Source organism: Mus musculus, chromosome 9, assembly GCF_000001635.26.
Source record: "Mus musculus strain C57BL/6J chromosome 9, GRCm38.p6 C57BL/6J".
Lineage (NCBI taxonomy): Eukaryota > Metazoa > Chordata > Mammalia > Rodentia > Muridae > Mus > Mus musculus.
In genome coordinates, this window is record NC_000075.6 from 71,686,241 (window position 1) to 71,712,307 (window position 26,067).

Below are 26,067 nucleotides of genomic sequence, written 5' to 3' on the forward strand. Positions count from 1 at the left end.
GAAATGCTCTAAGTCGGAGTCTCACACTAGGACCCACAGAGGAGAGAGCATGTGCGACATTTATTTGTCTGAGTCTGGCTCACGAGACTCAGTGTGATCTCTTCTACTTCCATCCATTTACCTACAGAGTTCCTGATTTCATTCTTCGCTATAGCTCAGTAGTACTCCATAGTGTCTAGATACCATGCCTTTACTCATAGTGTGTAGATACCATGCCTTTACTCATAGTGTATAGATACCATGCCTTTACTCATTCGTCTGTTGAAAGCCTTTAGGATGTCTCCACTTCCTAGCTACTGTAAATAGAGCGGCAGTGAGCACGGCTGAGCATGTGTCTGTGGAGTGGGGTGTTGAGGTCTTTTGGCAAATGGCACGGAGTCATAGAGCTGGGTCATAGACGACGTGTTTACAGATGTTTTAGACCTTGCCACGTGATTTCCAGAGCAGCTGCACCAGGTTGCACTGAGACCAACAATGGAGGGAGGGTTCCCTTTCCCCACACCTCCTCCGCATTAGTTCTCAATTGTTTCTGTGGCCATTCTGGCCATGATGAAATCACAAAGCAGTTTAAACTTGCCTTTCCATAACTTCTTAGCCATTTTTACTTAATCTTTTGAGAACTCTCTAACTAATCCAAGGGCCAAACGCCAGATGCTTTGTGGTAAAGAGTTTAAATATACCTACCTGAGTGAAAAATTAAAAATGTATAGTACTAATGTTATTAGGAAAGAGGAAATGTTTTTGAATCTGACATTCTAATTAGCCTAAAAGGGGAAGAGAACTACAAGCCCAAAGCAATCAGAAAAGGAAATAATGAAGATCTGTGCAGAAATCGGTGAAGCTGAAACACAATCAGGGGAGAACGATGAAACAAAAGGGAAATGCTTTAGAATACCAGTGGGAAGGGCTAGAGAGGTGGCTGAGCTCTTAGGAGGGCTTGGTGCTCTTCCTCATGACCTGAGTTCGGTTCCCAGCACCATATCAGGCTGCTTTCAAATGCCTGTAATTCTGGTTCTAGGGGATCTGATGGCCTCTGGCCTCTGGGTGTGCCTGCACACACACAATGTACATGCATACACATAAATAAAAAGTAAGGGCCGGAGAGATGGGTCAGCAGTTAAAAGCACTTGCTGCTCTTGCAGAGCAGATTGTAGCTCAGTTCTCAACACTTACACAGCAGCTAACAGCGATCTGTAATTCTAGTTCCAGGGGGTTAGATAGATGACCTATTCTTACCCCATTGGCCTTCTGTGTGCATGTGATACACATATACCTACAAAGGATCACACACATACACATATATAAAATAAGTATTTTAAAAATAGTAATAAATAAATTTCTTAATAAATAAAAATATCAGATCAAATGATGGAAAACGATAAATGTTAAAGGGGGGCTGAACGCATGGAGAAGCATCCCACACTGGTTCACTGGAAGAGTCAACATGGTGGATATGCTAATTCCTTGGTATTGGCATGGAGGTATGGTACAATTTCCATCAAGGTCTTAGCAACATGCTCATAGCCACACACTACATTTTTCTAGCATTTTTCTTACTTTGTGAGAAAAGACAAAGTAAGCAGAATTTTGAGAAAAAGTAAAATGGAGGGACTCAACCTATCAGAATGAAGACGCCGGCAATCAGGGCATTCCCAAGTGAGAGAAACAGAACAGAAAACCCAGAACCAGAGCCACGCAAATGTGCTGTCCAACTCACTGGGATAAATGGTCTACAGCATTCCTCATCAGCATAAATAGTAAATATTCAGTAAATAGTGCCAGGGGAATTAGAAGTCTATAAGCTAAATCCATGACCCCTTGCCTTACATAAAAATTTAACTCAAAATGAGCCACAAACTTTTAATTTTTATGTGTATGTATGCCATATGAATGCAAGTAGCTGCAGAGGCCAGAGGGTATCAGATCCCCTGGAGCTGGAACTGCAGGCAGCTGCAAGCTGATGTGGGTCCTCTGCAAGAACAAGAGCTATTAAAATGTCAAGTTGAGCCATCTCTCCAGCCCCGAACTGGGATGTAAATTTAAGGAAAAAAAATATTGGGGAATATAAGTAGGCAAAGAGTTCTTAAATGACACCAAAATCACAAATCTAGCAAGACAAATTAATAAGTTAGACCGTATAAGACTTAGCCCTTCAAAGGACACTTAAGAAAATAGAAGATTGAAACGCAACTATTGGCTGAGAAAAATATTTGCAAGCCAAGGGTGGAATCTGGCCTACTTAATTTCTTTGACGTCTAATGGTTTCTCCTCAGACTCCCACCCAAAGTCTAGAAGTCATTGGACCATGCTACAAGGCATTGGACCAATGGTGTGTTTGATGCCATAGATGGGGAGACCTTTGAAACAAGAACCATAAACATTACCCATCTCAGGTGATCCTGCCACTGGGGGCTGTCTGACTGTAGCCACCTCCCTCCCAGCTCCATCTTCCTCTTCAACATCTCCCCCTTTCTAGCTTGCTCTCTTCCACTGCCTTCCTCTGTAGCCTCTCATCTTGGGCTAACTGCCCTCTCCCAAAGCCCATGTGTGTTTACAGAGCATCGTGCTATACTAGAAAAGGCAACAGAATGGAGAAACTTCTTCTTGGAGCCCAAGGAAAAGACAGACAACTATGGTGTTTCTCAGTTGTCGTAGAACACTAACTGCTCCTGTATAACCACAACCGGCTAACTCAGGTGACTTCCTAAGGCCATCATGCATCCTTTAGCTGTCCAAGCCCCCACATCACACTATAGGCAGCAATAGCACTGGGGTTGAAGGCCTTGCAGAGAAAGAGGTGGGCAATGTCTAAAATGAAAGGGCTACTGGTAATTCTAGCTTCAGAAAGCAGAGACTAAGCATCCCAGGAGCTTTTAACAAATAAGGAGGATTAAGGATGATCCCAGATATCAGCCTCCGGCCTCCACATGCATGTGCACACATAACCACATTAACATCCATAAACCACATGTGCCCATACTGGCATGTGTCCTGGGTTCCGTCCTTAGCTCAGCATACAAAGGTTTGGTGGTACATGTCTATAATCACAGCACACAGGAAGTAAAAGCAGGAAGATCCCAAGCTCAAAATTATACTCAACTATATGGTGAACTTGAGGCAAGCTTGGGATGGATAGAATGGAGAGAGGAAGGGAGGGAAGGAGGAGGGAAGGGAAGGAGAGACAGACAGAGAGACAGGGAGGAAAGAAAGAAAGATAGATGCATTTAAAAATAAAAGGGTCATAGGACAAAGGAACATTGGTTGTCCCTTGCATGTACCAGACCCAATGCTATTATCCTGTCCTTCATACAGCATGTCTTTACACTGTGCCTCTGTCCTCCTGCCTTAGGAGCAGCTCCTTGGAGGCTCTAAGCTTGTGTGACAACTCTAGACATTAAATACAATGAGGAAACTATCCTGACTGCTTGATGAGACAGAACTAGAGGAGATTTTATATATATACATATATAAATAACATTAACAAAAAGTTCTTTCTGGGCCACTGTGATCCTAGTTAAACATCAGGCCAGACTTGCAGATTTTACCAGCGTTTGTCAAGGTCATTACCAGTGGCCACAGTGGGCAGAGTAAATTATTAACTCTGACTCTCTACTGAGCCAGACTCGGCCACAGAGCTCCCTACCTGCTGCCTGCTCTGGCTCCTGTCTGATCCAGGAAGTGCACCATCTACAACAGTCAATCTGCTTCCAGATTGACTAAGACAGACACAGGAAGCAGTACTGAGTGGGGCCCTGGAGGACACTAGATAACATCATGGGAAGAAATGAGCACAGAACATGGGGCAGGAACTCAAAACCCTGGGGTCTCAGGAGCCAAGTATCAAACGGCCATGGGACTCTCTCACCCAAGGTCATGGCCTAGAGAACTGGAAGAAAGATGTCTAGACCAGGTAGATGTCCTTACAGAGCAGGTGAAGGCTCAGACTCGCCTTTGAGTCAGAGACGTGCTAGACACAAGTTCAGAGTCATATGCACAAACCTACCTGCCTCAGAAGATTTCCCTATGTGGGGTTTACTAGATCAACTTAATGCCAGTTTCCCAGAGTCTTGATTCTTGCTACAAAGAATAGAACCAGTGTTTCCCTTCTTCCTGCTCTGTCATCTCACCAGCTGAGCCTGCTCAAGCAGATGTCTCCAGGTTCTTGGACAGTTTGAGATAGAAAAGATCAGAGTTTAATGTCTTCCCATATCCTACCTGCCCAGATGTGCTCCGACCCTCGTCAAGGTCACCTTTGCTGAGTCCTGCAGTTTACTTGTTTGACTTTTACATACTTGGTTTTGGAGAGAGAGAAAACTCTTTGATGAAATCCAGGCTTTCCCCTCCGCTATGTGTAAATGGTCTGGAAGTTTCCTTAAATCCAGACACAGCCAGGATTTCTTCCCACTAGACCACACACTTGAGAAACATGAACAGAAATTTACCAAATAAAACAAAAGGAAGGGAAGTGTTCAAAGGCAGAAATATGTATGCTTGGCCCTGTTCTCCAGAGCATCTGTATCCCCAAGGAAAAGGCCCATCCACGGCGCTGGAATTTCCTGAGGAAAGGACCACTCCCCTAGCACTCACACGCCTACTCACTGGCCGACTGCTCATCCCAACTCTATTTCCTGCTCTGGAAGTTTCTCTGGTCTCCCTGGGAAACTGAGGCAAGACAAAAAGGCAGAGAACATTCGGGGAGCTTGAGAAGGAAATGGAGCTCTGGTTGGAACAAGAATTCCAACAGTGTACAGTCATGGAAGGCCTTTCTCCCTTCCTGGCTGTAAACCTGCAAGCTTTGAAGCCGTGCATCAGAAACCCCATTTTTTAGGATGGAAACGGGGTGCAGTAAACCCTTTACACAACTCCAGTGGCACTGGTTTCATCTCATTGGGTGATAATTCCATCCAACTCGTCTCCAGAGCCACCACCTCCCTTTTCTCAGTTGTCAAAAGTGGAAGAGCACAGGCCACGGGGATGAGCCTATTGCTATCATTTTGTTACTGTACAAAGCCCGCCTCCTAAACACCTATCTCTGTAAGCACAGGTGAGCACAGCTCTCAGGCCTCATCAGAGAAGTTTCTCTGCACAGTGGACAGTAGTTAATGGAGAAACTTAGCAACTGGTCAAAGTACAGAGAAGAAGTGTCTGTGGAATGCTCAGCCACAAACAGGACAATGGTGTCACCACCTCCCGAGGCTCAGGGACCATTGAGGAAGAGAGGGTGGAAAGACTGCAAGAGCCAGAAGTTGGAGACGCCAAAACAGAACAGTGTCTTCTGGACATGACAGGCCTCCGAACTCCCAGCAGCTTTGATTGCTGCACACAGTCAGTCAACATTCCAACATGGTATGGGAAGGAGTTCACACGCCCCCACTCGCTGAAGAGCTGTCGATGGTTGATGATGGCAGAGGGAAGGAGAGTCAGTTTTCTTTGAGGGTGTGGCCCCTGGTAGGCCAACCATGCTCCAGTGGAGGGGCCCACACCAATGGGTTTATGGAGAGCACAAACTGGATTTGGTGGACTATTTAAAAGAAAATAAAGAGGCCACGAAGCCAGGACTGAGGGGTAGATCAGCGACAAGCTGGAAGACGAGTTAGGGGTGAGGAATTCAAAATATATCCATGTATGAATTTCTCATAAAGGTAGCAAAAGATTGTTTTTAAAGGGGAGAAAAGAAAAAAGAAGGGTTTTTCTAGAACCACCAATAGAGTATCTATATGGCCAGTGCTAAGACAGCTGTGACTGCCCTGGGGAAGTCACATTAGCATGAGCCTCATTTTCTGAGCATCTCTTTCTCTTAGCTTCAAGCCTGTATTAAAAGCATCTTCAATAAAATCCCCATCTCTGCTTCATCTTACTAGCTGAATTTTCTGTCAGTACCAAAACCTAAGTGGAGACCCTAACAGAGTAGGGAACTCGTCTGGCTGTTGAGGTTGACGGTGTGGAGCTGGGTCTCTGTCTAAACTAGAGAGTTTGCCTTTTGTGAAATTAACTGAATGATGCTGGCTCAAACTAGTTCCCTTGTCCGGAGGTGACCAGGGCAGAAGGACTTTTTTTCTCCATGTGTGACGCTCGCTTTTTCTTACACATTTTCAGAGTCCTGAACACATGACTCTTTCTGTACTTCAAAACTCACTAAACCACATCTAATCACTTCTCGGAGCACCTATTTACTGTGTAATGATTGCCATCGGAATCCATCCACCACTCACAATGCACCTAAGTCCATCCCTACCAGTCCAGCCCCAAGATGAATGAGCAGATTATCTGCAGGATTGGGAGAACTTAAGATCACTTGCTAAGCAAGCAGGAGGAACTGAGCGCAAATCCCCAGAGCCAACAAAAGAAGCTCACCATGGCTGTCTGTGAGCCTGTGACCATAGCAATGTAGAGGGCTGAGTTGGGAGGATTTTTGGGATTTGCTGGCTACCAGCCTGTCTCAAGAGAATAAAGCAAAGAGCAGAAGAGCCAGGGTCCTCTTCTGGCCTTGGCACAGGCACCTCTATACATATACTACACTAGACACACACACACACTTACACATTCACACTCACACACACATAATCTTTTGGATAAATACACAAATATAAATAAAACCATACCTGTCTAGAATAAGTCAAACTGTTATAGTAATTATCTACTATTACATAACCAACTTCCTTAAAACCCAGCCTGCTCAAACAACCATTTTTTGCCTCAATGAGTTTCTGAGGTAATAGAAGTGTAGCTGGGTGGTACTGGCTCCAATGAGCCAGGAGCCAGGATGTTGGCCAAGTTGAGCCTGGTGGCCAGGCCTGTCATCCCAGGGTAAAGCAGGAGGATTGAAAGTCCAAAGCCACCCTGGGCTACAGAGTGGGTTCAGTGCCTACCTGTGCAACTTAGTGAGGCCCTGTCTCAAAAAGAAAATGGGAGGGAGCTGAGGGTGTAGTTCAGTGGTAGAGTGCCTGCCTTGCATGCACAAGGCTCTGGGTTAAGTCTATGGTATTCTGCCATACATTACAAAACGGGGGAGGGAGGTTTACTGACTAGACCTAGATGGGCTCCAAGATGGCACAGTCATCGTATGAGAGCCAACAGGTGGACTCAGTCTCTTACAGCTTGGGTCTTTTCACAGGCAATTTGAATAGCCTTGAAATGAAGCAGTTAGCTCTCAGCTGAGCAAGAGAGCCAAGAGAAACCAAGGAGAGAAGCCACTGTGTCTTCCAAGACCTTCTAGGAAGCCACACACTGTTCTTCCTATAACAGCAGTCAATGTAGAAAGAGGCTCCAAAGGGGCAAGATCACTGGAGGCCACCCTAGAGCTGTGCTCCCATGATGCCATCGGTAGCCTGGTTTTCTCTGCTGCTGCAGACATTCCTATGTCCATGCTGATTCTCACACAATGGGCTTAGAGCACATGACAAGTTCCATTTTCCACCTAAAATGATCAAATGATAATGCCAAATTCTTCCACCAAATAGAAATCTAATTAGTGATCTTGGCAAGATTTCAGAAAAACATCCACCAGACAGGGTTTAGAGGGAGGGAGGGAGGGAGGGAGGGAGGGAGGGAGGGTGGGTGGGTGGGGCAAATTAAGCAAGTTTTCTGATAAAGCTTTTCTCTCCCAGATCGTAAGGACTGGATGTCTGTGATTGTCCTCCGTTATTTAAATAGCCGCTCTCCAGCACTCCCTCATTCCTGTGGTTTGACCATATCTACACCAGGAAATGCTGCTGGTTTGACACCTTCCATCAGTAGTCATGGCTTCTTTCTCATTCACACTCTGGACTCCAGGCAATATTTGTGAGAATCCAAAGAACTCAGGCTATTTATCCCACTTGGGAAACCTTTGAAATGTTGGAAGATATTTAAATGCAAATCCATCCGGGATGCAGCTCAGTAGGTAGGATCAGCCAGCTGTACCAAATACCCTGGGTTCAGCCCCTAAAATGGAGCAGTGGAGGCACACAGGCATGTAATCCATATTTCTCAGGCGATGGATGCTGGAGGACTAGGACTCCCACAAAGCTCCATTCTAACAGACTTAACAGACAGTAAGTAAACAACGTCTTCCTCACCTACATACCGAAGCTGTCCCTTCAGGCTTGAGTCCTGCCAACTGACCCACTCACTTTCACGTTTTACAAAGTCAGCATGACTAAGTCCCAAGTGGAATGGACCCATCCCTGATTTGTTTCCTTCCCCTCCTCTTCTGAAACCAGCAGAGAGGAAATGGGTAATAATCTTACAAAAACAGAGCTGGAGAGGCTCAGAGCAGCAGGCCTGAAGTGTCTGTAGGAACAAGCGTCCCTCAACACTCACTGGGAAAACAAGCTCTGCTGCTCCAAAAGGAATATACCCAAATCCATCTAAAAGTCTCAGCCTCTCTCTCAGGCTCTGGATCTATCTCTGTCTGTTAGTCTCTGTCTCTCTCCTCCCTCCCTCCCCTCATCTTCCTCACCTCCATTTACTCTCTTCTTCCTTCTTCTACCACCTCTCCTTTTTCTTCCCCTTATCTCCCTCTTCGCCTTTCCCTCCATCCCCTGCTCAGTTCACTATGTCTGTCTCTCTCTCCCATCTCCCATATTCAATAATCTTTAGTTTCCTACTAACTATAAGAAAGGAATCAGCAAGATGTACCCCAGGACCTGAATGGCCTGCCTTCCCCTTCCCACTTCATCTCTCCCCAGATTTTCCATTGCCCCCAGGCCAGCCTCACTGACTTCACTGAGTATCCTAACAGCCTACACTCTCTCCACAGGCCAGCACCTTGCACAGGCTATTTCCTTTGATGGGACCATTCTGTAATTTCTGATTTTAATATATCTAACTCTGTTGAGTCTCAGATCTGAGACAATCGGCTGAGGTGTATATTTAACATACCAAAGCGGACTGGCCTCTAGGTTCTCTGCGCATCCCTCAGTCCCTACCTGTTACAGGGTATGGCTGATATGCCCCACCCTCTGCCCTGAACTTTGCAGCACAGGGGCTGGGCTTCCCCTCCCCAAGACACTATTCCCTATATAATCCAGGCATTTTATGGGCTCTCACATGTCGTTCTTTCTCTCTCTCCGCATGTATGTGCTCTTTTTTTCTCTCTTCCTCTTTCTCTTCCCCTTCCCCTCGGTGAACCCACCATAAAGCTGTTTCCCAATAAACCTGCCTTCATATACTTCAACTTGGCTTGAATTGGCTCATTTCATTGGTGGAGAATAACTCATCAAACTCCTTTCTGCCCTTCAGATCTCCATCACTTTTCCTTCCTGCCATCCATTAACTGAGAGCACTTGCCACAATGGAATTACATATTTACACACATGGTTTTATATATAGTCAATGACTATCTAGTCTCTTTTGTTCACTTTATCCCTGTAACTCAGCACAGTGCCCAGAACAAATGAATGCCTATACGTGGATTATTCATTGAACAGATCCATTTCACGTGGTTAGAACGGACGTGAACTTTTTAACATCAAACTAATTGTGTTGCTTAATCCTGATGCCCTCCACCCTACCCATCACAGAGGAGAAGTGGGAGAACGCTCACCTCCCCACCCAGCAAGTGTAAGGGTGAAGTGAGGGGCAGAGCGTGTGTTTGAGAGCAGGCTGCTCTGATATTCTTCTGAGGTCAGCTCAGGTTTTGTACCTCTTTCCCACCTAGTTAAGTCTCCACACTTTCTCTTCACACTGCATATGAATTTGTGGTGGTTTTCTGGGTCAGCGGAAGGCTGAGTGTCCTGAAAGCCTTGTCCTCAGGACCCCACTGGGACTGCTGTAAACTGCACTCGTGATACTCAGTACAGTCAGTAGATGCTACCAAACGTCCCACCTCCATTGGGACAAGCCCTCCCGGTGAAACCCTTCAGCCAATCTTCCTGCACTGTAACACCAAAGCCAGCATCCTCCCCTCAGCAGCAGCAGTAAATCCCTCAAGCAGACCTAGCAGACAGCCCTTTTGCTGCTGTCCTTGGAAACAGTCCCTTCTATGAGGGCCCACCTCACACAGTCTTAACGGGAACAGGAAACGAATTGAGTTTTAAGGTGTTGTTGCTGTTGTCTTTTGAGACAAGTTCTCATTTAGCCTAATCTGACTTTAACTCACTACAAAGCCAAGAGTGACCTTGAATTCACAATCCTCTGCCTCCATCTCCTAAGTACTGGGATTATAGGCCTGTATCGGTGTGCTGGTTTTATGCAGTGCTGGAGACTAACTAACCCCTGGCTTCATGCACGCTAGGCAAACACTCCACCAACTGAGCTACATTCCCAGGTTCTTAATTTATTTTTTGTACATAATAAAATATATTTGAAGCAATTTCTCTGGGCCAATATTCTTTTTCCATCGTGTGATTTAAACTTTGCAGCAACTTTTGCTATGACCCTGCTTCGCTGAAGGAGCTGAGCACACAACACAGACAGACTCACAGGATGCTAAGGTCCAAAAACTCTTGAACAAAAGACAATTTGTTCTAAGATTTGCTCTGGTGACAGCACTGAGGGTGTCAAGTCAGAGAGAACCCTCTGTTTCTGGAACTTTGCTATTAAGAGCAGTCCTCCCACCTTGCTCTCCTACCCAGCTCAGACCGCAGCAGCGGCAGCACCTATAACATTGAGGACATTTTTACTTGTGAATTCTCCTTCCCACAAGTCCACAAACGATTCTCAAGTCCAAGCCCATGGCTTGGCTGCCTTAGTCTTTGGAACCAGCACCGTGCTAGCACATGAAACACAGCCAGACACTTGATGACAGATGAGTCATTGCCTCAGAAAAGGTCATGGGGCCAGAAGGTGGCTCAGTGGGGAAAGTGCTTGCTGTACAGCATGGGGACCTGGGTTTGACCCCGGCACCACATAGACTCTGGGTATGGCCATGCCTATCTATAACCTCGATACCCCAAGGGAGGAACAGGAGTCTCCTGGGGAATCACTGGTCAACAAGCCTAGAGAAAATGGTGGCTTCTGAGTTCAGTAAGAGACTGTCTCAAATAATAATGTGTTAAAGTAACTGAGGAAAACACTTGGATTTGAACCTCTGACTTCCATATCATCCTGCATTGACAATATCACCAGCACTCATACACACACACACACACACACACACACCACATCCACACACACAAGACACCCATATCTGGAACTTCCTAACACTGTCTTCTATAATCCACAGCACATGACCTAGGCAGCTCAGTCAACACACCAAAGTGACTCACAGGAATACTGTTTGCTGAGACATGTCAGCTAGCAGGTCTGGAGTTTCCTTGTGATGGGCATGAAGTTCCAGATGCAACGATTATCAGGGTCAGAGCCATAAAACAAGGCCTTTGAAACCCATTTAAACGGGTGCCTTATTTACACACTTTTTAATCAATATAGGAGGCAGAAAACCAGTATAATTATGAAAAGATTCAGAGAGAAAGAGAACACTAGAGAATAAAAGGTATTTTTTAATTTGTTGAGATAAGTTCTCACTATGTAGCCCTGGCTGGCCTAGAACTCAAAATGCCTCTGCCTCCCAAGTGCTAGGATTAAAGGCACACAATTATGAAAGGTGCTTTTGGATATGAATCTTAGCTTCTACTTTTGCTAAGGACCATGCCTATGTCTCTCTAGGCCAGTGGTTCTCAGCCTTCCTAATGCTACAACACTTTAAGACAGTTCCACATGTTGTGGTGACCCCCAACCATAAAATTATTTCACTGCTACTTCATAACTGTAATTTTGCTACTGTTATGAATCCTAATGTAAATATCTGTGTTTTCTGGTTGTCTTAGGAGACCCCTGTGAGAGGATGCTTTGCTCCCAAGGGGTCACAGCCCACAGGATGAGAAGAGCTGCTCCAGGCTCTCCTGCATCTGAAAGGAGACATTTTTCTTTTCCAGGCACAGTTAATCCACTGCTCAAGACCTGTCATTTAATATAAATTGATTTTTGTTTTGAAGTTAAAATGCTAAGGAAATTAGTTTTCATGGCTCTCCCCGGTTAACCTGGCTCTCTTAGAGAAGAAAGCAATGAAATTTTAATACCGAATTATAGTCATGTCTGAAGAGAGGCAAGTCCACAGATCACAAGATTAACACTGGATTTCCCACGTGACCCTTGGTTGACCTGCCACTTGGAAGGAACCTGCCCATAGACTGGCTTCTAACCTGAATCCTGTCCTGCCTTCCCTCAATAGTGGACTGAGATCAGAGAATAAAAACCAAATAAACCCTTTCCTCTCCAGGTTGCTTTTGGTCATGGTCTTTATCATAGCAGAAGAAACTAGGACCCAGAATCATGATAACACTTCTGCTATGGTTGGGATATGAGCTGTCCCCTGCAGCCTGTTTGTGAAAGCCTAGGCCATCCACTGATGGCACTATCTAGGGAGATCCAGAAACTACAAGCTGAGGGCCTAGCCAGAGGAAGTCAGTGGCTGTGAGCAGATCCTTGGAGGCAGCTCATATCTGACTCCTCCCAGGCTCCTCCTCTTGTCTGCCATGATGTGAAGGCATTCATTCCACTCATCCAGAGGTACAGTGTTCCAACTGAACACATGATGTCCAGAATCCATGAACCAAACCCTCTGAAACCACAAGTCACAATAAATCTTTCTTCTGTTAAGTTATTCTCTCAAGTATACACAAGTAGTAGGTTAGAGAGGTCTCTCTCTCTCTCTCTCTCTCTCTCTCTCTCTCTCTCTCACACACACACACACACACACACACACACACAGAGCAGCAGCAGCAGCAGCAGCTATTTGAACCACTTCTTAATATTGTGAATCTAAAGGCCTCATTTAAATGGTTCTGGAGATTCCAGACATGCTGTGCTTTTGACAGTTGGTTTCAATGAACTGGGATCCAAACCCAGTCCTTGCATTGGAATGGCCCCTACCTCTTAAACTACTCCTTACCCATAACCACCACCATGTCTCCCAGTCCCAGTCCAGACCATGTGCCTCCCTTTCCACAAACATTGCTGATGCTCTATTCAGGACAAACACATCCTTAGCCTCCATGGCCCTGTGTCTGAACAGTATTCACAGCCCAACTTGGACATTGCCCTGTTGTGAAATATTCCCGACTGCCACCATCCTCACCCCCAGCCCACACTCTGGGTCTCTCTCTCACTTCTACTGTAGCACGTTGTCTCCACCTCCCGCCAGGACACTCAGGCTTCCCTGTAATTGGCCTGAGTGCTACTTGTTTCAACTGCCATGAACAGACTCCGCTGGCTTTATCTTTGCAGCCATCACAGAACCAAGTACCATCGTCTGCCCTTGGCAAATGCTCAGAAAATCAATATGCTCATCTTGTATTTAAAAACAATACAAACAGGGTCTGGAAATATGGTTGAGGGGTTAAGAGCATTTGTTGTTCTTGCAGAGGACCCAGGTTGGGTTCCTAATACCACATGGCAGTTCATAACTCCAGTTTCAGGGGGTCTAATGCCCTCTTCTGACCTCTAGGGACACATAGACACGCATATGGCACACATCATACATATAGGTAAGACACTCATGAACATGACATAAAAGTAAATCTAAAATAAAGTCAATATAAAGATCAAAGTCCCCTTTTAAAAAATAATATAAATAAAAATAACAGGGATGGCAAGGACAGTCTCCCTCAGGTTAGCCCTCCTTCTCCCTCATCCATTCACTTGGGTCCCTGCTACGTGTTACACATTCAGAAAGAGTCTAATGACTGAGAAGACCGTAGTTCCTGGTACAAAATTAAAAATGTCTTTTTCCCATCCTCAAACTCTCTGAAGTCCTTAGATGCCGAGTTAGTCAAAGTGAACTTGTAACAACACAATGAGATTTGTTTTCGTAAGGAACAATCTTTCCACATAAATGGAATCTTTTAACACTCCAAAACTACTTTGGAGCCGGGCGTGGTGGCGCACGCCTTTAATCCCAGCACTCGGGAGGCAGAGGCAGGCGGATTTCTGAGTTCTAGGCCAGCCTGGTCTACAAAGTGAGTTCCAGGACAGCCAGGGCTATACAGAGAAACCCTGTCTCGAAAAAACAAAAACAAAAACAAAAAAAAAACTACTTTGGGATAGTCAGGGCCTGACCTCTCCCTAGTGTGTCCATCCTTCTAACCCATAAAATTTAACCCCCTGGGGATGTCAAGTGGAAAACAAATGTATTCCTTAAGAGGGTAGGAATGATAAAGCCAAGAATTAAATCTCTAACAATGCTAGCTCTCTGCATACTGTGAAGACCAAGAGGCGACACGGGAAGTATTTGTGTGTGTGCATGCATGTGTGTGCACTCAAGTGTGTGGGAGTGCATAGCTCTGCACAGGCACGTGGACGCCGGAGATCAAGCTCAGGTGTCCTTCCTCAGGAGGACACTACCTTGTCTTTGAGAGAGGGTCTCTCACTGGTCTTGAACTCACCATGTAGGTAGCCTTCCTGGTCTGGAAGCCCCAGGGATCTATTTCCACCCAACCAGCAAATGAGATTCTAAGCACAGATCACCACGCCCAAGTTTTTCACATGGGTTTTGGAGAGCAAACAGGTCTTGACTCTTACACGACAAACACTTCACTAACTGAGGTCTCTCTCCAGCCCCAGAGTCTCCCTTTCCAGGGAACTGGATTTGAGCTGACGCTCTGCTCAAGAAAGCTTACCAAACTATTTCTCTTCTGCACTCTCAATAGAGAAAGGAAGGCTAGAAATGAGAAAGAGAAGCCAACCCCATCACCATTGTGACGTGGGACAATATTCATTGTAATCCCATGCCAGCAGTGATTCATATCCCCCCAACAAACACCAAATCAAAGTAGAAAGAGGACATCACCGTTTCAAAAATGGAAACCTATACAGGAACTGTCAGAGAACACTGTAGGAAAACAAGGAGGCAAAGCCCGGGGCAGTTCTTTAGAAGACTCACAGAGACCCCTTGCTAACCACCTATGCAGACCCCTCTCCATCAGAAGGGACAGGGAACAGGCCACATAACAGCTGGACCTACCATACATAGCTCTGCAGAGGAGGTCCAGCTCACCCTGACACACACAACCAAGACACTGGTGAACTCCTGTCTGCTGAGCCAAATGGCTGTTTGTGTCTATGAAAAAAAGAAAGATTACCCAGAATCTGTTTGGAATATCAGTAAAAGGTTCTTGATGTAATCTGCCAGTTTTCACCAAGAGTTCCACTGATTTAAGACATTCAGTGCTCGGGTTCGGGCCAGATAAGGTGCCTTGTACTTGGCAGTGGTAAAACCGCCTTTTAGAGGTTTTTGGCTTGAGGCAGTGGCAAAAGTTAGAAAAACTGACAAGAGGAGGCTGGGCGCCTAAGATTTTCCAAGGAAATGAATGTTGTCATGCAACTCACTACCTTAAAAAAATGTCAGCTTTTTTAGTCACCATCTAGGATGGGGCCTTCCCAAGGCTAAATACACATGAACAAATTTGAGAGACAGTCTTTACCAAATTAAAAAAGATTGTATTTAATCCCTTCATATCCAAATACTTATAGAAGTTGTTCTCTGGCCTGCACACTTTTGACATGGAAGGCACCACCCCCACCCCCACCACACCCCGACCCCTCACACACAAATAGATGTAATACATTCTGATAAGGAAAAAAAAAAAGATCGTGTCACATTTTCTCGGCAGACATTTTAGAAGCAAAATTACCAAGAAACTCAAACATATTCAGACTCCTTTGTTAGAAACTGCACAGGAATTTACAGAGCTGGGGAGTCCTCTACCAGATCTCCCTCCCTGCCATTGGGAAACCCCAGGGAGCCCAGCAGTAAGGATGTGACCAAGCTGGGAGGGAGTTTGTCCTCTGCCATCTCCGACTCTGAAGACACTACAGATGTGACTTCCAGGCACTGTACTGAGGATCAGAACCACAAACCATGGGACCTGCAGGTGAGTTATGTTTGCGCTATATGCCTTTTGCTATTTGAGGGGTTTATTTCTTTGTAGTTTTAGCAACACTTAACATCTGGAGATCTCACATCAACACGCAGCCATCCAACTCATCCTTGAAAGTTGAAATAAGAGAACCGATTACTGCCACTTCCTAAACCAATCCAGCCTCCAGCTGTATTATAAATACCCATCTTTCTACCCGTGGGTGAGCGTAGCTCTCACCACTTATCAAAGAAGTGTCTTTTTGCAGCAATGGAGGCTGTAACAGGATCCATAGCTGGCCAAAAGGCAGAGAATAAGCAGCTGTCCTAGCTCCATTTGGGACATCTGTGACAACTCCTTGATTCCTAAGGCTCAGGGAATGTTTGAGGGTGCGAGAGGGTCCAAGTGTATGAAGGAGAACTGCTGTGAGATAGCGCCTTTTAAACATGACAGGGACACTGCATCCGAGAGCCTTCAGCAACAAGGTCATCTGCACAGGAGCACACCAGGCTATATCCCAGTGTGGAGGTGGAGAATCTAACAAGGCCCCATTCCTGGATGGAAAGCTATCAATAGTTATAGTTACTGAGCAGGGAGAGCCTGTTTTCTCCAGAGACAGCCTCCTCCTAAAAGATTTTCCAGGTCTAAGGGGTCAGCCCTAAACACTTGTACACAGGGAACACTAACTGGACTCAGTATGTAGTGTGTATATATAACAACACATATGTAACATATATTACAATATACAGTTACATATGCTATAGATAATATATAATTATAATAACAACATTATATAACAATAATAAGTATAGAATGAGAAGTCTTGAATTCAAGAGGGGATGGTCAGGGAAACTCAGGACAAGCTGAAGAGGGGAGAGAGGAGTGGAAATTATGTCCCAGCACACACCCAAAGAAGCAGCTGGCGGCCAGAGCAGACAGCACACACTGAAACCTGTCACATTCCACATCAGCCCCAACTGTCACCATCACTATATTAACAGCTCCGTTCATTGGTGCTTCCTGTTTGGCCTCAGAAGCGCTTGAGTTTGTCACTTCCCAACTCGCCACAAAGAAAAGGTCTAGATAAAAACACCCCCGTGCTTAAGATGCCAACCTAAGAGAACGTCCAAAACAGCAGGGCATGATGGGAACCCAAGGTTCAGTCGAAACCCAAAGTTGTGAGTGACTCCTAGGTGTGTATCTGTGAGTAGGAGAACGGGATGGGGACAGGGACACAGAGGGAGCATGGGCAGTTCACAGGTGAGAGGATACTGGGGAGGCCGAGGGAGTGGGAGGGAGGGAGGCAGTCATTCCTCACGGGCAGAGAAATGAGGAGGTTAACAATGGTTTCCCCAGGGCACTTCTGTTGCCTGCCATGTAAACAATCTTGAATTTCAGTCTGGGATGGTGGTGTGCCAGGCAAATACCAACTGGAAATTACTGTTTTATTTTGTGTGTATGAATGTTGTCTTCAAGTATCTATGTGCACGGAGCACACACTAGATGCCTGTGGGGGTCACAGGTGGCACTGGGTTTCCTGGAGATGGAGTTACAGATGATTGTGGGCCATAGATATGTGTGCGGGGAATTAAACTCAGATCCTGTAAAAGAACAAGTATTCTAAGCTGCAGACTCATCTCTCCTCCTAATTACTCCTGAATTAGTGGTTTTTAAACAAGTACTCTATGAGCAGAAAAGTCACAATTCAATACCCTGGGTATTGAATCAACTCCATACAACAAAGACGTGTTCTCTCACCTGCCGCCTTTCCCTTCCCCGCTTACACATCTATGCCAGCAGACCCAGAAGCTTCCAACTAAAGAGTTTCCATTCTACACATGGTACAAGTTTGATTTGTCTTCTGGTCCAACAACTACAAACACTGCTCTCTAGTACCCCCAAATGGGTCTCCCAGCATATTCCACATTAAACTTGTGTATTGCTGCAGGCCCTAAGGGTGATAAAGCAATGGTGTGCTCCAAAGGCTAATCACTTGAGCCTATAGCTGTTAAAGTAAGAGAATGTGAAGATCGATAGCAGGGATACTGGGCTGTTGCCGAGATACAAAGATACAGAAACAAAACAAAACAACAACAACAACAAAAAAAACCCAGACATTTGCCTTCAAGGGACAACTAAGTCAGTTCTACCTGTCCCCTTCAAATTAAAATCAAATCACAAGGGCAGGAGGGCAAACCAACAAGAGGCCCTTTTAAGTATCTCTGAGTTATACTAACCCAAAGCAGGCAGTTTCCCAGACTTCCCTGTTGTAATAACAAGCAAACTTATCTTTCACTTCTTGTCATTAGTAATTATCATGACATCATTGAGAATCAGTGAACCACCACGGGGCTTAGCAGGGTTGGGGTGAGGAACTGCCACCGTCATCCCTGCAGACCGAACGGTATGAAGAGTCCTCTCCCCAGAACTTTGACCCTTTGTTTCAGGCACTAAAAAATGTACACTCTGTAGTTCTCTATCCCTAAAGACAGCATAGTACTTTTTCAAAGCATTTCCCCTTCAACGGCCAACGTGCACTCTGCACCAAAAGACTTCCACACAATTTACAACCCATTCGTAAGAGCCAAGAATTCAATTAAAGGGAAAACTTATCTTGGAAGAGTTGGGGCAATTTGGCCAATTAGCCCTCTTCCAACTCCGCTGAGAAAAGGACATGAATTATCTAACGGAACACTGAGCAAAACCCAGAGGAAGCAGCTGAGATGGGACAAAGGGTTCCAGAACTCCAGGTCCTATCCGCCATTCTGCGCAGGAGCACAGTCACACAGTGTGTTAGGGCTTGGGGCTTGAGGACAGCTTTCTACTCCACAAAGCCTGCAGAAGCTGAGTCCATTCAACGCCTTAAAACCTCACCTTAAAAAGCATTTAGTCTTTATTGACGCTTGAGCTGATAGACTCAAAAAGTACAGGAGCTCAGTCATCAACGTGTCCCTTGTCAACGAGCTCATCGCCATGGTGTGACAAAGCCTAGGGGAGTTGGCCTGGGAGAGTGGGCATAACCTCTCATCTGGCTGCATCTTGGCACCCTCTGTGGGTAGTGGGCTCACCTTGGTTGCCTCCTCCACACTCTCCCTGAGGGCCTGCAGCTCAGCATCGTACTGTTCCTTCAGCTTATCCATCTCCTGGTCATGGCTGGAAACCTCCTCCTTCAAGGCGCCCTTCAAGGCAGTCAGCTCCCGCTCCCGCTTCCTCAAGAGATCTTCCTGTTCCTCTTTGGCAATGAGCAGATCTTGAAGGTCCTGCTTGGCTTGCAGGAGCTCCTGGGGGGACAGGGAGGACAATTGCAGAGCTGAAGGACAGGTATCTTGCCAGTAGCCAGCATTGCCCCTCCAGATTGACCACCAGGTGTATGGCCACCTACCCTGTCCTGTCCACGCTCTCCTTCCCAGACCACACAGATCTGGGGACAGTTTACAATTCTCAGAGCCACCATTACCTTGCAGCTTAAGTCTCAGTTTCTTTCTGTTTTCTTAATGATTGCCTTTTATTGTATGTGCCTTCGTGTTTTGTCTGAATGTATGTCTGTGTGATAGTATAAGATTCAGTTTCCTTGGAACTGGAGTTATAGACAGTTGTGAACCGCCGTGTGGGTACTGGGAATTGATCCCAGGTCCTTTGGAAGAGCAGCCAGTGTTCTTAACTACTGAGTCATCTCTCCAGCCCCTGTGTCTTAGCTTCTTTGAGAGTTAGCATGACTGAGTTCACTGTCATTGCTTCGGGAGAATTTTGTTTCTTGTTTTGATAGGTTCTCATGTAGCCTAGGCTGGCCTCAGATTTGCTCCATAGCTAAGGTGACCCTGACATGGGGCCCCTGCTTCCTCCATCTTCCGATTGCTGGATTACAGTCATGCACCACCACAACTGGCTGATGTGGTGCTGGGGGTTAAGCCCCAGGCCTTGCACATGCTAGACAAGGAGTCTACCCAATGAGAATCCCCAGCCTGACGTATGTGACTTTGTAACTCATTTCGCATCTGTCCCACAGCTCAGTATCCCTGCTATAGCCCTTATGCAGGACTGTTGCCCTAGGGCTGAGCTTGGTCACTGCCTCATCTGCTGCCCATTCTCAGGTTGCTGCACGTGGTCCGAGCCTATCCCTGCTCCTAGTGCTCAGGACAGCTTTTCCTATCTTCCTTGCCTGGGTAGAGCACAGCTTTCACATGTTTCCCTCTCTCATTCTCAAGAGCTCCCAAAGAGACACAAAACTGAAGCCAAAAGGTTCAGCTTCAAACCACATTCTTCAAGCCCAGGGATGTTCTGCCAGAGGCTCCGCCTTCTTTTGTCCTGGATGCCCCAGACTCTGGCACCTCAGCCCCTCACTGGGCACCAAGCCTCCCCTCCACCTGAAGCACCCCACTGAAGAGCTGTCCACTGCCCCACGTTTTCAGCCCTGGTTCCTTGCCATTTCCTCAACTCTTGCCTACCTGGCACCTTCATCACCAAACTTCTCAAAGTGTGATTGTTTACCATTTCACGCAACTCCTTAATCACCTGCTTTGTGGCTTTTGTGGCTCCCCTACCAAGACAAGGTCACAGAGGGTCCTCCCTTCCTTCTGCCAGCTTGCCTGCTTTCTCAGTTAACTTTCTTGGTCATACAATTCAGAGCCCCCAGCCCATGAAACAGTGCTGCCCACATCCACGGTAGAGCTCCCCACCTTAATTAAAAAACAAGCAAAGCTTAATCTCCCCCCCACACACACACACACACATGCCCACGGGATTGGACATGATTCCTCAATTGAGACTTTTCCCAGGTCATTCCAAGTTTGTCACATTGACAACCATCACACCTCCTCATCTCCCTGGTCCTTCCCTAGTACCATGCTCTGGACTCCTGTTGGAGCCTCCCCCTGTATCCTTAAGAGTCCCCTCTCTCTGGAAAGCACAGGACAGCACACTCCTTCCCGGCAGCCACTTTCTCCCTAGGATCATGTCTGGCTTCTCTCTCAAGATATCCCTAAGAGTGCAGTTTTGTTTGCTTTCCTTTCCTTTAGCAAGCTCCTTGACTTTTCCCCCCAATAGTTGTTGTTGCTGCTGCTGCTACTGTTGTTGCTGTTGTTTTAAATTGCCTCTCTCTTTTCCCTGCACCACCTCTCTGATAATCAGCCAGCCATGAGCTTCACCTGGTCCACACAAACCTCGGAATAAGATTATAGTTTAGGAGAATCTAGCAGGAGCCTCCCTCCGTCTCTGCTTCCTCCCCTTGACCACCAGTTTGTGGAGCACCCGAGTGCAGGAGCAGGGCAGTGACTGTGAGTTCTCTCACCCTGTTCTTCACAGGCATCAAGTCAGTTCTGCAACATCTAGACCCTTCCTCTCCTCTGTGCAGTTTAGCCCCTCATCCCCTTTGCTGGAGCACCCACCTATTGGCACAGCCAGCCTCACAGAGGCAGGCTCTGAGCTGCCACCTCCTCTCCTCCCAGCCCCAGTCCCTCTGCCTTTTGGAAACTCTTTGAAGAAGCAATGTGGCTCCTCTGAGAAGTCTTCCCACAATCCCCTTCTAGAACAGTCCTCCACCCTTCCTCTGACACAGTTTGCACTCTTTGTTTTTGTTTTTTTGTTTTGTTTTGTTTTGTTTTGTTTTTTTGAGACAGGGTTTCTCTGTATAGCCCTGGCTGTCCTGGAACTCACTTTGTAGACCAGGCTGTCCTTGAACTCAGAAATCCACCTGCCTCTGCCTCCCAAGTGCTGGGATTAAAGGTGTGCACCACCATGCCTGGCTTAGTTTGCACTCTTAACCCCACAACCTGTGTATTGTGCATTGTCTTTTGTGGTTGTTTAGTTTATTTATTTCAGACAAAGTTTCATGTATCCCAGGCTGGCCTCAAAACCTTGAACATCATCCGATCCTCCTGACTCAGCCTCCTGGGTACTGGAATTAAAGGCATGTGCCAGCACACCCGTTTTATACAGTGGCGGGGATTGAAGCCCGGGTTTATTGCCTGTTAAGCAAGCACTCTACCAAATGAGCTACATGCCCAGCCTGTGCTCATCTCTCTTAAATCCGTAGTGAGAGAGAGAAGCTTCCGGGAAGATAGAGATCTGCTATTTGACAGTTGTGGCTGGATCAAGAGCGACCAGCAGCACTGTCTGTTCCTGGTGTGAATGAGTCACCCTGTCCCAAACAGCTGGAGTCTCAAGAGGCCAGGATTCTTTCTCTCACTTCTCCCTTCCCTACCTTCTGACTAAAAACATACCCTGTTTCTTCTCCTGAGCTCCTGGGGACTCAGAGCAGTAGCTGCCACTGAGCCCCCAAGATCTCTGAGAGGACAGGCTACTTGCCATTCGGAGAGGTATATCACTGTGAAGGGAGGAGAAATCGTCGTCGTATCAATTTTTTAAATTAATTGTATCACTGTCTTTGTGTGAGATGCATGAGATGTGTATCAGTGTATGTGTATGTGAGTGATGTATGTGTGATATATATGTATGATTTACATGTGATGTGTGTGATGTATGTGTGATATATATGTGTGATATACATGTGATGTGTGATATATATGTATGTATATGTCTGGATGTGTGTAATATACGTGTGATGTATGTGTGAGTGTATGTGATATACATGTGTTTGTGTGAATATGTTTGTGTGCGTGTGGTATGTCAGAGAGGTACTGTGGCCATGCTACAGAGGGCAGTTTGTAGAATCGCCCTCTCCTTCCATCTTTAAATTCATTCCATGACCTAAGGTTGCCAGGCTTACCAGGCAAGCACCCTTACCCACTGAGCCAGATCTTTGACCCTAAGGTATTTTTCTGGTTTGCATATAAAGGAATGAGTTTTCATTTAAAAACAACTGGGAGGCGAAGTCTCCTTTACTCCGGAGCAGTGGTTCTCAGTCTTCCTAATGCTGTGACCCTTATTTCTCATGATGTGGTGAAGTAAAATTATTTCATTGCTACTTCATAGCTGGAAGCTTGCTGTAATCAGTCGCAATGTAATTATCTGGTATGCAGGATATCTGATCTGTGACCCCCTGTGAAAGGGTTGAGACCTGCTGCTTTTGGATAAGCGGGTTGGGAGACCAGAGCACAGACCGAGCTCTAGCCCTGCCAGCAGGCAAGGATGAGCTTTGATGCAACCTAGAGACCCATCCCTAAGACCTGAGAATTCCTCATCCTAACACTGAATGAGGGGCCACCTGGCTATCCCTACCTATCTCTCTTTGAAAAGCGGAACTCGCCCATCACTGTTGCCACTGGCGATCTCTCTAAGACTTGATGGCGCCTACAGCCAGCAACTTCAGAGTCACCCCTTCCTGCTTTTACTCTCACACGTTTTTCAGTTGTTCTTAGATAGAGCAGTTCCTCTTCCACCCTTATCTCGGGCGGGGCGTATCTATGTTTGTGCTGCCGCCAAGGCCTGTTGAAGACCAAGAATTTGCAGTCCATTCTACACAGACTGGGTGTTATCTGCGGTTGTCACTTAAGTGGACCATGCTGCACGGATCCAATCAGATTACACCTTGCCATATCACACAGTAGTTTCCAGCAGGAAGACCAATAGGCACATACAGTTTCCAAAACTTCACTTCAATGCATGAAATCTTAATTATATCAAATAAAGAGGAAAGTGGTAACTAGGAGAAACTTAAACTATAAACAAGCATCCAGTAGAGAGAAATGTACCTCTCTAGAGACTACAGTCAAGGAAATCAAGGGGAAATCTGGCTACTTAGAATCACTAATTTCTAAACCTTCATGCAGTCAAGAGGGGCCATGTGACAAGGAACCAGCCATTTCACACCTACCGTGGGGCCTGTGAGATGGCTTAGCAGGTAAAGGTGCTAGCTTCCGAGTCCGGGCAGAGTCTGACCCTCAGCACTCAGTGCTAGAAGCAGAGAACTGACTCCCTCCCACAAGCTGTCCTCTAACCTCCACACCACAGGCAAAGACAAGGGCATGCCCATACCCACATCCATAAAAATAAAGAAACGCAATTTAAATAAACAAAACAAAACAAAAAATTTAGTGTATATGGAGGGCAAGTAAGGGAAGATCTAAAAAAGCTGGCACTTGATTGCATGAGAATAATATTATTTCTAAAAATAATAATAATTTTAAAAAAGACTATTCAAAGAGATCAAGATCAAAAGGTAGAAAGCCAGGAGCTCTGAGATGCTAACACTCATCCTCTGACATCACACATCTGGGGATGGGGAGCCGGCTCAGGGCGCTAGTTCAATCCCCAGAATAATGTACTTGCTTTAAAAAAGAAGAAAAAGAGCCGGGCATGGTGGCACATACCTTTAATCCTAGCACTTGGGAGGCAGAGGCAGGTGGATTTCTGAGTTCCAGGCCAACCTGGTCTACAAAGTGAGTTCCAGGACAGCCAGGGCTACAGAGAAACCCTGTCTTGAAAAACCACAAAAGAAGAAGAAGACGAAGATGAAGATGAAGAAGGAGGAGGAGGAGGAGGAGGAAAGAGGAAAGAAGGAAAGAAGGAAGAAGGAAAGAAGGAAGAAGGAAGAAAGACGAAGACGAAGACGAAGACGAAGAAGAAGAAGAAGTCAGGCTGAGTGGCAGGCGTATTCAATCCCAGCTTCAGAGATAGAGATAGGTAACCTAGTTGGCCTGCTTGGCAACTTTTGAGATTTGTCTCAGATATCAAGGTAGGGCTGACATTTGAGAAATGAGGTTTTCCTCTTGAACCCACATGTATACTCACACACACACAGACACACAGGCACACACAGACACACACACACACACACACACGCATGCACGCACATTCATTCAATCTGTTTCTCTGTCTCTCATATCTTCCTGCCTCTCTCTCTCTCTTGCTCGCTTGCTCGATCGATCGATCGCTCTCGCTGTATGGCTGCCTGTCTATCTGTCTCAATCATGCCCAGGTCACACAGCTGATAAACATTAGAGCAGAGGGCGTGGCCTGGACAGGACCTAGTGCCTTCTTTTCCCCATGGAGTGACCACAGACCTGACCACAAACCACCCAGAAAGCTGAACACTGACACTGTGTGTGGCCTAAGTGTTAGATGCAAGCAGTACAACAGAGTGCTGTCTGCTGGAAAAGGCTGGAAAGGTGCACTGCGGGTAAGGGACTCTGGGGGATTTCATCTCTTGAAACTAAAGCAAAGAAACTCAGCCACGACCTAAAACCGCAGGAAGGAAGAAGCTGGAGACAAAGGAAGTGCATCCTGTAGGAAGCTGCTATCTGCTGTAGCAGTGATCCTAACAGCAGGCTGCTGAGAGACGAGCACTGGGATGTCCCCCCACCCCCAGCTGCAAGCCCTGACCACAGAGAACTGCATCCCACATCCACCGCAGTCCTGTGAGCCAAAATGAAAAAAACTACGCCTGGCCCATGCCCATTGCTGGGGTAGAAGAAGGTTTTGTATTGTAGGAGTCTAACAGAATTCGGTCATTTTTTTTTTTCTGGTTCTGACAAGTTCTGTGGGTCATGACCCCTTTGAACAATCTTTTTACAGGGGTCACATATCAAACATCCTGTATCCTATATTTACATTACAATTCATAACAGTAGCAAATTACAGTTATGAAGTAGCAATGAAAATAATCTTATAATGGGGGGGTGGTCACTACAACATGAGGAGCGGTATTAAAGGTCACGGCTTTAGGAAGGTGGAGAGCCACTGCTTTAACCAATGGCCTAGAAAGTGCAAGGTGGCTGGAGAGAGCCACGGCATTGCTCAGCCACTTGTATTAGAATCCAGGTAATGTTAGACGAATCACAGTGTATGTTTATTTTAGGAGTGCCCAGGCTCCAACTCTCTCCAAGGTTTTGGAGCTGAGCATTTCAGAGACGCTGAAGGCCCGGAAGGCCAGGAGCAAGACACAGCAGCCTCTATGGGACAGGGCCACCTCTCAGCTCTGCAGACTCATCAATGACATCTGTCCACCAGAAAACCCCCTGGACAGGTGTTGCATGTTAGACTTGAGGCCACTTGAATGGACAGAAAAAGGGCCAAACACTAGTTCTAAGATTGTTTTTGTATTCCAGCTAAGAAATGGGTCTCATGGGCCAATGGGCCGGCTCAGCAAGTGGAGGTGCTTGCCGCCAAGTTTGGTGGTCTGAGTTCAATCCCTGAGACTCACAAGGTGGAAGGAGAGAACCAACTTCTAAAAGTTATCTTTTGACCCCCACACATGAGCACTTGTACATGTACACACACACACACACACACACACACACACACACACACATGCACACACAATTTTAAAAGT

At 46.2% G+C, this 26,067-nt stretch overlaps 1 protein-coding gene across 3 annotated transcripts in view; it reads right to left on the reverse strand.

Annotated features, from left to right (window-relative positions):
• The window catches only part of Cgnl1 (cingulin-like 1), a 182,794-nt gene that overhangs the window by 59,734 nt on the left and 96,993 nt on the right, over positions 1 to 26,067 (reverse strand). For all 3 annotated transcript variants that reach the window (XM_006511395.1, NM_026599.5, NM_001304362.1), the window contains exon 8: positions 18,908 to 19,120. In XM_006511395.1, coding sequence (XP_006511458.1) covers positions 18,908 to 19,120 — 213 coding nt within the window. The remainder of the gene's footprint in view (positions 1 to 18,907; positions 19,121 to 26,067) is intronic.